Genomic DNA, 13,418 nt, shown 5'->3' on the forward strand with positions numbered 1-13,418 from the left:
AAATATGATAAAACCGATATATAAACGTAGCGCTTCAAGAGGAGACTCGTTCCTCCCACGCGGAATTAAGAGCGACGTAATCGGGAATATCAAATCAGGTAATCTCTAGAGCCACGTGACGGAAACTTTGCTGACAAACATCGGTCTATATACACATCGATATATAGATTTAGACTGGAGAGGCATGTGTTATGACGCGTTGTAAAAAAAAAAAAACATACTGAATTCCACGCGGAAGAAAACTACGGTTACATACATCACATGCTACACACATAAGAGATCTAAATGGTGACATCCCAAGTCAAGAGGCATGCGGTTATCAGCGTCTGAGGGACGTGAGTGTTCGACGTACTTTCGTTATCATGCAAAAACATGCACATAGCATGCGGGACGACGTAGGATGCAACGGGAAGGTTCAAGAGAGTATCGGGAAGCAGATTGGATGGGCCATCCCTTTCTTTTTTTTTTTCTTCTTTTAATTTGTTTCTGCTTCCTGCTACGTTCGGATTCAATCAACGGATAACGGGATCGGTCGGATGGATGGATGGCTGAATAGGAATGGGGGTGGATGGATGGTCATACGGGGTTACTTTGGTCGATGGTCGGCGGCGGTCGGAGGACCTCGCTGAAGCTTACCCTCTTCCCTTGCTTTCCCCGAGTACCCTTCTCGCCGGGTAGGCCAGGCGGTCCTGTCGGGCCCAGTTCTCCCTTCTCGCCCGGAGACCCTGCGTGTCGTGGATAAGATGAGACATGGTGCCCGCACACCACGCTGGCTCGTCCGCACGCACGCACGCGAACGAGCAGCGCGGAATTTCCATTTTTCGAAGATTCTCTTCGAGTGATCGAACACCAAAAGCGGCGTTTGACAACGGATCGCGTAATCATACATTATGGAAGTAGATATTTGGACCGAGACGCGGCTTGCGGCGAATAAAATAAATTATGCGAAGAAATTTTGCGACAGATACCGCGATCGGTTAAAATGTTACAATGTAAACTCGAATATAACATGATCAATTGGAATTAGCAACTACACGTAAAGAACGCTTTTGTTAAAGCATCTCAAAATTTAGCTATAAGATACAAATCTGAAAATAATATTGTTGGACCGTCGAAATAATTATGTAGAATGCTTTAAGCGTGGATGACAAAGATGTAAAAAGTTTTAACATTCTAGTAATCAGTTTGAACAACTTACATCATAATTATTTCGATAATTGAAACAAAATTATTTTACTGAGAAAAAATGTATTACTTAATAATATATCATTTTTCAATAGTATTAACTAAAAATTTAGTCACAGTAAATAATTATTTATATTTAATAACAAATTGATAGTTAAATCAAATTAATGTTTCTTGTAAATATAAATACATAGTGTTAGTATTATTCGAGCAAATATTTATTAAAATTTAATACATTTTTTCAATGTAGCTAAATTTCTGAATACTTCAGTAAAATCGTTCTTTCCGTGTAAGAATTGAAAACTGCGGTCTGTCAAGCGTCGTACAGATTAACACTTCATTTGCAGTGACATGCTCGATCGTTACTTTTTTATCAACTGGTTTTTGATTTATCGCTACAAATCTCAGATAGAACTGACAACAAACACTATATGTTCTCGCGACGAAAACGATCAATGTCGTCCTGTCACACGGCAAAAAAGAACTTCTATATCTACATAATAGGATTTTCTTTCATTTGCTCGCCAGTAATAGAATGACATTTGTCATAACTTCTATAATAGATGTACTGATATAAAAATTGGAGAATATTTCGTCTCTATAAAATTTATATTTAAATAAATATATACGACAAAGTTAAATAAATTTAGATAATATTCTCTCTTTTAAATTTTATAAGAAAACTTCTTTATAAAGTAAATTTGAAATTTGCTTATCTTCCTTTAGTGAGTAATATCGCTAAACACATAAACTGCTTGTTAACTTGCGCGTGTTACTTGTTTTAACGCACGAGGTACCTTTTCCAGGTGTTATTTATACTATAAAGTCACGAAATAGCAACTGTGTGTGTGTGTAAAAATTCTCACGTGCACAAAACGAAATTCGAGGATCGCGCGAGCGAATTGCATCGTACAGAGTAAATACACCGCGTGGCGCGCGTCGTTGATTCTAAAATACGACTTTGTACAATATCGACAGTAGCGAGTTTCCGCGACTCCCCGCTGCTTGTTGCAGTTCGTGCCATGAAATTGCGAGACGGATTTGTATGTGGCTAAATTAATTCTGTCAGGCGCGCATGTATAATGCTCGGAAACGTTGTTACCCATCCTTGGTTCTCTGCTGTTGTCGTACAACGGTATAAAGACGGATTAGCGTTCGCGTAATTTCGTAATGTCGAATGCATTGGACTCGTAGTTGTCAGCCACGCTTTTCACGACGTTGTCTTCGACACGATCATATCGGAGCTATCTTATCAATGCTAGATTATTTTCTCGCAGACAAAGATGAATTGACGTAAAGCTTTCATCTAAAATTCACAAGATCTATAAAAAAGAGACGACTTTAATCCGATCTTTCTGCTAAATCCCTTTTGAGATCTTTACCTTCAGTTTATTCTTGATTGCGATAAAAGATTTTATCTCGAGATACGATCTAATTACTTTTTATTATAAGAGAGATTAATTCCATTCGGATCGAATGAACTTATTTTCGGACTGTATCTTTGCAATTTCATAAATAAATTGCATAAATTTTCAATGATTGGTTTTCCAATCGTCTCTTTAAACTAGTTACAGGCTTCATAACGAGCGCTTAAAACTGTTTCGGTGTTTCCTATTTTCCTGACGGTTCTCACTCAATTATAATCACGGTGTTTCTCTCGCGGATCAATCATGTCGCGAGGCAGGTAACTGATACTCGCGCGACGCTTTTGCCAATATCCGACATATCACGGTCAACACGGCGCGCTGTAAACGGTCGTTTACGAGTAGCGAGATCGGATTCTGAATACGTTCGCGATCGTAAATCATTTTCTCGCCGTCGCGCTACACGGCGGGGTGGGCGTGCGAACGTTGACGAACGACCGAGTCGTGAGATATTGGTGCGAGAGGTGGGTCGGAATTTTTTAAGCCGACAGTCGCGCTCGTCTTTACGCGACGAGATATTCCCCCCAGCTTCCGCTCGCCACGCCGCGCCGCGCCTCAGGACTGCGCATTTATTACCTTCTGCACTATTCACAAGAAGCGTTGCGCATGGTGTCTCTTGTCTTGTAATTTTAAACAGGGCTGAATCTTTTACACAGAGTATCTTGGAATTGTCGTGACAGCTCCCAGAGGCTACAGATTTCTCGGTTGCACTTAGAAGCGACTTTTTTCTCGGCGAATATTTCATGAAAATTCCACGTCGGTTACAACGTTAGCGCTACTAAACATATCTCGGTTCAACGAAATTTGGATTGTGAGATATTTTGTTACGGAGCTAATTCAATTTTCTACAAAGTTAAGATTAATTTACTTATGAATTTTTTAAAATCTCTTTTGTTACATCTTACTTACTTTAAAGTACTGTGTAATCCTGGCTTTGAAGTAATGTTGCGTACTGTAATACTTTAACGTACTTAAGTAACAATTACATCTAATTGTGTTTCTTTTATCACGGAAATTTTTCTGTTTCTTGTAATGTCTTCTTTTTTGTAAAATTATTTTCACTCAAGAAAAAGAAAAAGTAATAATGTGTAGGCTTTTGCTGCCAAAAAACATGAGTTCTACTTAAAGTTCTATTATAATTAATACCATCTCTTGCAAAGTATTTTTAATGTGTTTTTAGATACCGAAATGTGAAACATTGCTAGCATGATTGAAGAGACCTTTTTGTTGACAAGATCAACACAAAAGTACTGCTAACATATTCATAAAAAGAAATGTCTGGATCCGATAATATCTCAATACATTCAAAATTTTCTACGAGATTAAACTACTTGGATTTCACGGGAAGTTCTAATAGATCTGAGAGAGAGAAACTGAATTCTGTAAAAGAGGACCTTTACTATCGCATTCGGATAGTCACATAATATCTCTTTCATTTAAACAATTTTTTCTTATTTTGTGAACTGTCATTTCAAGTATATATTTTTATTTCGTTGAATTTTATTATAAACCCAAGCCAATAAATTATCATCCGCGATATGACTGACTTGAGTATAACAAAAGAAATAAAAAAAAATTGCACAAGAAAACAAAATGGGAGGTCACGTTACCGCCTTTTCCTCTACGAATTTCGCGAGATATCACCATGTACACAAATGTATGCGCAGTTTTTTGGACGGTGCTCCTCGAGGACGCTCAACTCCCGAAGGGTTAACGTCCGATCCGCACGGGACGAGTGGCGGTAGAGAAAAAAAAAAGGAGGCTCGCGCGAATGGCAAAGAAAGATTTGCTCACGGCCGCATACATTACTACGCCGGCGAGACACAGCGCGTATATACGCCCACCGTGCGCGATCGCCTCTCGATCTCCTCTCGAGGAACCTGCACGGTCATCCAAGTCAAGATTTCCTCGTCAAACATTTCCGCCTTTTCTTCGCCCGAGGTCACGCCGATGGAGATAATCGATTCGCGAAGATAATCGGATGACTGCCATATCGCGCTCCGATTCCGAATTGTCGTGCATGACCGACTTAATTCTCTCGTGGATCACGATATTAATGATTTTTCAATCGCGCACTGCCCGTCAAAAGAATCCACGAGGGAAAAATAGAGTGGAAGATTATAGCATTAAATAGTATTAAAATAATGATGTGGAAAATATCAATCTCTAATAAACGATGTGAAAAATATTAATTAAATAAAACGTATAAATTGAAGTGTAAAATATATACTGTCGAGGAAATGAAAAATAAACGATACAGAGAAAAAAATAATGCCTAGCTCCGTGTATGATTTTCTGATACAATTAGATAAGCTACGATTATTAGATTCAAATGAAATGCTAACGAAATAAATAATTTGCATAGAAGATTCGTAGAGAGTTACCGTGATGTGTTCTCGTATTCCTCACGGGAATGCAATTGACGTGTAATGTTTAATCATTTATTTCGTATGCAGATTATCTCGTTTGTATGCTTACCAGGTGGTCCTGGTGGACCAGGTGGGCCTTCAAATACTCCACTTGGAAACTGCTCACCCTTTAAGGTCGTCGTGAAGCCCCGATCACCTTTATCACCCTTGTCACCCTGTCGAAAATAAACTTTCAATAATTTTTCAATAATTATTGCATATTCACGCGACTCTTCTCTCGTATTTCCCGCTTCATTACAATAAATATTTTTTGAAAATAAAATTATCACGTTTCTTTTTCCACAGCAATTCTGTCCAACGCATACGACAGGTTAATTAAAAGAACACTTTCCTAAATGGATAGCGTTTGATGATCCTTTATCGTGGCGGTATCAAGCGTCAGCAATTAATATGCAGGAACGTGCTTTCGAATGTAATTAATTATAGTTGGATTAAATTAACAATGCGCCGGACGTAATTAATACTCCATTGTTCTGTAATCGCTCTGTTGTACTCCATTAATAATTATCGGTTACGTAACCTCTTGAATGGCAATATTAAGAGCATAATATCTACTGCGTTTTTTTTTCCAACAACGGGCAGATTACTTGTGTTCAGGTGCAAAAAAAAGTTTTCAAACAATACGACGAATAGTGCATATTCTTCTCGTCTTCGTACTAAATATGTAGATTGAACGGTTTATCGCCCGCTATTAAGCGAAATTGAAAATACCGTTGAAATTTGAGAGAAATTCAAAATCCCATGAGATTAGCCGGATTTGTTTCAAACCACGTACTTGAAAGCATGCTGCCCGTAATCATTACATAATTCCACAGTATAACGTGGTTACCTGTGGTGGTACATCCGTAATATTAAATCACTCTCTGCGGAATTTTGAACCCGCGGTATCAGATGTTTGATATTTCGAAATACGCAAGCCCGCGATTATGCGTGAAATCGCGCTTTATAATTTCTATTGGATAAATAAAGTTAAGTTTAATTCCAGTTAAACGCCGGTATTATCAATCCAACTATCGACAAATCGGGAATGGAGATAATTTATGCAACGATATGATGTAACATATTCATGAAAATAAAATTTATTTATATTATTTTGTGAATATAGTATGTTCACTCGAGAATTCAAATTTTGTAACATTACATTTTGTAACATTACTTTTCGCCCTTTACCTTTATTTCTTTAATGGCAGAATAATTACAAATCCTTTTTGCATTTTTAATTAATATTAATGAGAATTAATTCATTATTTGAGAGATAATTTTAGTTTTTAATTATCTTTCCCGCGTTGAAATCTCAACTTCGCATAATTAAACAACTTTTTTTATATGTTTAAAAGTAATCTATACATATATTACATATAAAGAGAGCGCAAATGAGATTTACATTCCAATAAAACTTTTCAAAAATTCTCTGCAGACAATATTTTTATAGAGAATATTCCAATATATATATATATTAAAAAAAAATAGTATTAAAATAACCTTTTAAATAAATCACTTATTCCTCCATCCTTTTTAACGTTAGTGCATTCTTCGCTAAGAGAAAGAATGCTATTTTCACTCCTTTCATGATGAGAAGCACCTGTCACACGCCATGAAAAGAAGGACCGAGAAAAGCTCTTTAAATTTACGGAAATAGGTGATATTTGATATCTCGATGTCCCAAAGACGAGGATGGTTGACGTGTAACCAGAGATACAACGTGGATTAAATCTGTCTGACTCACCTTGGGACCTGCAAGTCCTGGCGTGCCCGTCGGGCCGATGGGCCCGATCGGCCCGGGCGGGCCTTTCTCCCCTGGTGCGCCGACCTCGCCCGGAATCCCCTGTCTGCCTTCATGTCCAGGAAGACCCTCGGCTCCTGACGGACCGGGTGGTCCCGGCGGCCCGGGTTCACCCGGTTCTCCCTGTTACGTCCCAAGAGCGTTACGTCGTTACGGCTTTTCTCTCCGGCGAGAGCCCTCGACACAAGAGTGTCTCTCGGTACTCGTCGGTTTGTGCCACGGACTGACGGGGGATCGACAAGGGGAAGAGAGAAGAAGGCGGGTCAAAGAAGAAGGAGAGTCGTATGTGTGGTGTACGATCTCTCGGGTGAGCGTACGAGGATGGTGAAACAGTAAAAAGACGTAGATAGGAAAGCGAGAGAACGAAAGGTAGACAGAGCAAGAGAGAGGGGCGGGGGAAGAGCACAGCAAAGTTAGTAAAGAGTGGAGGGAAAAAAGAGAAAGAGAGAAGAGGGAGGTACGTGGAGACAGGCGGGTGGACGCAGGAAAAAGGAGAAAGATCGCGAAAGAACAGTGCATGGAAACGAGAAAGATCTCCGCGCGCGCGCGGGGGTACGGGGTTGCTCTTCGCGCGGATTTATGGTTTCACGATGCGGCGAGTAACTACAGCGAATTACGAAATGGACCCTTTATCGTGTTATCGTATTACTACGCGGTGCTGCTTCGACGGCGTGAAAGGGCGAGTGGAAGAGTTTTTGTTTAGCGCGAGAGAATTTTTCATTATCTTTCTTGTAAGAAGATGCCCAAAGATGCACGAAGCGTATAGCCGGATGTTGCGGAGAAATACCTCCGTAGTGGTGGTCTTTAGGATCGTTTCTTTCTTCTATGGATACTTTTGTGCGATCGTTTTCGATACAATGTGAAAAAAGTTCCCGACGTAACAGGAGCCGTTAAAAGACAGTGTCCATTGTCCGGAGCTAAAATCGCGGTACGATAAGTTCGAAGACAATTTTGAAATATCCTTGTAAGCGAGCACAAGTTTTATCTTTCCTTCTGCAGTTATTGGCACTTATTCGAAGTAAAATAATTTAATGGAACAGAAAAAGCCAGAGCTGGTGAGGTGAGAAAAAGAAATAAGTTTTGATTATACTCTTTTAAGTAGTTTTAACTAATGGGATTTTTGTGAAAATAATGTTTAATTAATTTCGGTTTTTATACATTTCATCATTATCGCAGGGAAGTTCAACAAGCGAATTTCTTTGTCAACCTTTTTTTGGCAAAATTAAATATAATATCCCGATAATAAAACGTAAATATTTTTAAATTCCTATTGGATTAAAATTTCATTAAAATGATCGAAAGATCAGAATTTTATTTTAAATAATTAACACTTGTGTGTGCGGCGCGTGTACGATGATACACGAAAAATATCGCTGTCAGTACGGTGTCACGTGCGGAATAGTACGCGTGCTCTCTCGGGTCAAATATTAATTAGACCCTTCATCAAACGCATTCGGGAACGATGAATGCCGCGGTTCGTCGAAGGCCCGGCTATTGAAACAGCATTTTCCAGCGACGATGAGACAGCCCGCGTATACGAGTGAGCAATTAATTTCTGTCACGACCGGAGAGACACATCAGCGGGGGCCGAGCGACCTCACCCGAGCAACCACCCCCGTAGCAAATGCGCGCGGAGAACACGTGTTTATATATGCGGGGAAGACGATATGTGCGCGATAACGCGCGCCGCGACTCGACCACATTGAGCGCATACACATGCATGCAATCGCGACCTGGGATGATGGCCGAGACAAATAACGATGGATCGTCGTTCGGTGCGTACAGCGGGACACCACATACACGCACATATATGCCCAGGCAGACAGAAATGTACGAGCAACGCAACGTTTAGAGAAGTCTACGACACGCGGCATGCACGCACATAGCCCGAGGGCGCAGGTGCCCCGCGGATGAAAACTCAACTGGAATAGCCCGTCGAGACGCGTTTTCGGAGATATACGCGGTCGTCGCGAGCATTTTCCGTGAGGGCAACATGTTTCATGGTTGACAAAACAGTGGGAAAGGATGGAATAATTCTTCGGCGCAGCCTATATTTTTTAATTTCTCTCCCCGCCGGAACCGATACAGAGGTCTGAGGCACCGAGAGCCGTCATTAAACGACAGATTCTCAATATTCGATATAAGAATATCCATATGAGAAGACAGATACGGAAGCTTTGTCATATTTCAAGATGATTAAATCTTTTCATAAAACAATTAAAAAATTGAATTATTCTTTCACTCCGAAAGTGACGCGCAATTCAAAAAACGTGATCTTTTTTAGTTATTATTACCGTGAATGAGTTGAATTAATACCAGAATTATACCTGTATCAAAATTATAATTTATAATTAATTTATATAAATTTATTTAATTTAAATAAAAATGTTCTCATTTTATCTTGATCATTTTTGAAGGGCATGTCTGCTCCTTATTGAAATGATTTTTAATCAGATTCTAAATCGCTGCCGTACTTTTTGTATTACTTTCAAATCACAAAATGACGTAAATGACATTTGATCATATTAAGAATGTATTCTTTTTGCCCATATTGTTCGATTAATTAATAATTTTTTGTCAAATTGGAAAATACTTTTTCACTTTTCTGGAAACTTAATTTTTTTAATTGCGTCATTTTTGAAGTAAAGGAACGATATGAAACTACATGACGTCTATTTATATTTTTAGAAAAATTTAGGTGAATAAAATCCTTTTGCTCGATTCAAATATAATAAATATCAGATTACATGATGGAGACTTCGATACGACTAATTAAATCAGCGTAGGATATTTCGATTTAATCTGCTTCTGCGGAATCTTCTGCAAAAAAGGGTGGAAGCATGAAAAACGATAAACTTGTCGCATCCGATGAATTACAATTAGACATGATAGGATTCTTTAAAAGAATCATTAATTGTGGTTAGCGTTTCATTATTGAATCCTCAAACGTAGTTCTAGTTGTAGCATCGCCAGAGAAAGGAATTTAGTTATGGTTAACCAATATTCCGTGGTCGCATTATTGTCATTTATTATTTGCATTATCACTGCTATTGTGTCAAGCGTTCTCCTCTATTTCCATGTAAATATATTACAACGCGCTCGTATCTTCCAAAGCGTCTCTATATCGATACTCGCAATCGCGTTCGCATCGCAACTGTATCGAAATAGGTCAGATGCGTTTCTCTTTTAGCAGGAGATACGTGTACACTTTCCAAAGTAACATTCTCGAAATGAGATTTATTCTCCCAAATAGACTTTCGGTGCCTCTGATTTACTTTTCCTTTACCCTTTTAATAACGAACAATCCATGCGATTCATCACGATAATCGTCTCATGAGTCTACATCGTATATTCGGGTTTCGGTTGACCAACGCCCGCCGGAGAATCAGCAATTACTTATTCATTCCCGACAGCTACATCAATACACCATCATCGTGCGATCATGCGACTGCGATACGATCACAGGCAAGTCTACGGATACCACCTACGCGCTATAAATCGCCCGCGCATTCATCCAGCGGGTGGATGCACACCCGTAGGTGGGTAGCACACACATCGCACTACGCCATAGAGAGAGAGAATAGGACAGATGTTACAAAGTATAGTATCATGCAATGCACGCACGCACGCGCCCAGGGTGTACGGGCGCGCGTGCGATTTTCGCATCGGCATGCGGGACGGGTGCGGCGGGGTCGTGCATTTTTTACTCGCGCCTTATGTGCGCCAGCGTAACGCTGCAGCGTTCTTTTTTCCCCCCCGCGCGCCTCTTCCTTTTTTTTTTTTTCCCCCTCGCGCACGTTTCCCGCTGGGATTTTTTCGCGGCTACGCGACCACGTAATCCGCGCTTCTCGCATAAAATTCCCTCTCGCGGAGGCGTTCGTGAATTTCGGATGCTTTTTTTCCCTCGCGTATGTTTTTCTTTCAGTATTGACACCTTGCCTGCATGTGTTGTGTCGGATGCAAAATCAAACTCAATCATGAAAGTTTATTCGAGAAATGTTACAGATAATAATGTGGATATTTGAATGGAAAATTCAATAAATTTGTCATTATATGATATACTTTATCAGACTTGTGTTTTGTATTCCAAAAAGTTTTACTTTTCATTTTATATGTACATAAAGTTGCAAAAGATAAATCATTTGATTGTGTGACAAACATTTATCACAGATATCGTAGACATGAAACGAAAAATTGTTTTTGTTGCATTATCGTTAAGATTTATTAGACAAAAATATATAAATTGATAAAAAATTTTGAATATTTTATTGAGTACAGAAATGAAAAATTTTGTTATTGTTAATACTTTTATTTTATCAAAATCTTGACATATTTTCAAGTTTTATTTATTATTTTACGTTGCATGTTGTTGTGCTGCAATAAAAATACGTGATTTGATTACTGCAAAGTTTTATCACAGACATCAAAGACAAAATCTAAGCGAAAAATTATCGTTGCAAAATTTAGATCTGAATTTTTTCTTTCGTCGTGAAATTCAAGTTAAAAATTCTTTTACCGGAATAGCCGAATATCTGAAAATTCTTCGACTGTAAATTTGACTCTGAAAATTTCTACCGTAGTAAAACCGTAATTCTAAAAATCTTCCGCCTTCGGAATTTGATAAAGCGATACATCTCGAACGACGGGACGATATCCCCTTTGAGACCCAAACGGCGCCCGTGGAAGCCGTCGTCGTGTCGAGTCAAAGCACTAGCGCGGAGCGGATGTACGAAACGTGCGGGGAGGGGAACCGGTTCCATCTCTTACTCTGAAAGAGTATAGGATATCGCGTTGTTGGCACTCCACTACCGACCGCGTCTCCGATCTTTCGAGGAATACGAATTCAACGCCGACAAGCAGCAACAGCAGCTGAAGCTGAGCCGAGAGGCTGTGTCTGCCTTTCGCGAGAGGATTTGCATTCGCCCGAGAGATGGAATATCGCGCGAGGCAAGGCGGTGAATTTCCTCCGTAGATTTTCGAGCGGTCTTTCCTTTCACGTATCGGGACAATCGATTATCGAGAATGGTATACGAGGCACGCAGTAACTTGTACACGACCCCCGATAGAGAGAGTAGAGTAGAGAGAAAGAGAAAGGAAGAAGGGTCGTAAGAACGCGGAGGTATCGAACCGTAAAATAAAAGGGTATGTTGTAAGGGGTTTCTAGCGAACCTCGCGCATGTCGATATGGCGCGAGCACAGCGGGATGATTCGACTCGATCGTTGTACGATCTTCCAGCTACTCGAAACTTCCTTCCGCCGTGTTCGCGCCTCGTTAGTTCCCTCGGACAAACAGTGCTCAGCGTGACGACGCGTCGACCGCGACAAAATTCCACTACGCGATTAAAGGACGGATATATACGACACGCTCTCGGTATCGGTTATCCGACCGATAAATAAACCTTCCCGACAACTTCCGGTTGTCGCGACAGCGGACGAGAACTAAGTTTGCAATCTCGAAGAAAGGGGGAATTAAATCGCCCCGGGATTCCTCCGAGGTGAGCAAACTTTTGTAACTTCTTCGCAGCGCGACAGCTCGTTTCAGCGAGGCATTTTCTACTTTCACCAGCAAATCTAGAATGATCTGGTGGTGCTTAAGCGGCCTCGAGAAACTATGAATAAACAAAAGATAAGTTCTAAAAATATTCAAGTTAATCTGCAATATTTCTTTTTCTTTGTGCATTTCTTTCCTTCTTTTCAAGTACGAGGGCAGTTTAATAAATCAGTGACTTCTTTAATTTTTTTTTAAATAAAAAGATTTGACTTGTTTTTACATCTCCTTTTAAAAAGTCACTGACTCACCAAACTATCCGCGTATACCAATGCAACTTAAAAAATTTAACAAATACTAAAATCTTTTTAAGACCGTACAATTGATAAACAATAAACTAACAAGAAGAAGGAAACAATAACGGTCAAAGCCAATAACGGTCAAAGCTCGATCACAAATTCTTATTAAAATTATATGTGTGAATTTTATATACCGCGTATGTAGTTCCCCTATCGCGTGCCGAAAATTTTTTCAGACTTACAACGCAACTCTAAACAACTACCGCGGTAATATCACTTTAGTTAAATTGACAATAAATCTAACAATTTTGATGCTTATAGCATCTTATTGAATATGTCTTTCAACATATTATTAAGCATCAAAATTGTTAGATTGATTGTCAATTTAACCGTTATTGGCTTTGACCGTTATTGGCTTTGACCGTTATTGGTTTCCTTCTTCTTGTTAAAAAATTTAATACCTTAAAATGGATGCAGAACGATATTTATGAAAATATCAAGTAACACAACACGCGAACAATCGATATATAAATTTGTAAAACCTATTAAAATAGAATGTCTTTTAAAAATAAATCGCCAAAGAGTAATATTGCAAAATTCGTATCGAGCACCATTCGACGAGGGACCGACGATAAAAGAGAGGGAAAATAAAGGGGACTTCCCGAAAAGCAGGCGCACTTACTTTCAGTGGTATGATGTTCTGCGCTGAGATATTAACCCCTTTCTCCTGAAGATCCTAAAAGTAGGTCAACACTACGGGTAAAAAACCAAATCGCTACAAGACAAGAACAGGAGGAGGGGGGGGGGGGG

At 39.5% G+C, this 13,418-nt stretch overlaps 1 protein-coding gene across 1 annotated transcript in view; it reads right to left on the bottom strand.

Annotated features, from left to right (window-relative positions):
* Positions 1 to 13,418, bottom strand: part of LOC108778685 (collagen alpha chain CG42342) — a 164,347-nt gene that overhangs the window by 26,995 nt on the left and 123,934 nt on the right. The window contains exons 8-10 of the mRNA XM_018545924.1: positions 6,765 to 6,944; positions 5,088 to 5,193; positions 637 to 725 (exon numbers count right to left, since the gene is read on the bottom strand). Coding sequence (XP_018401426.1) covers positions 637 to 725; positions 5,088 to 5,193; positions 6,765 to 6,944 — 375 coding nt within the window. The remainder of the gene's footprint in view (positions 1 to 636; positions 726 to 5,087; positions 5,194 to 6,764; positions 6,945 to 13,418) is intronic.

The sequence above is a fragment of the Cyphomyrmex costatus genome, unplaced genomic scaffold (assembly GCF_001594065.2).
Source record: "Cyphomyrmex costatus isolate MS0001 unplaced genomic scaffold, Ccosl1.0 scaffold506, whole genome shotgun sequence".
Lineage (NCBI taxonomy): Eukaryota > Metazoa > Arthropoda > Insecta > Hymenoptera > Formicidae > Cyphomyrmex > Cyphomyrmex costatus.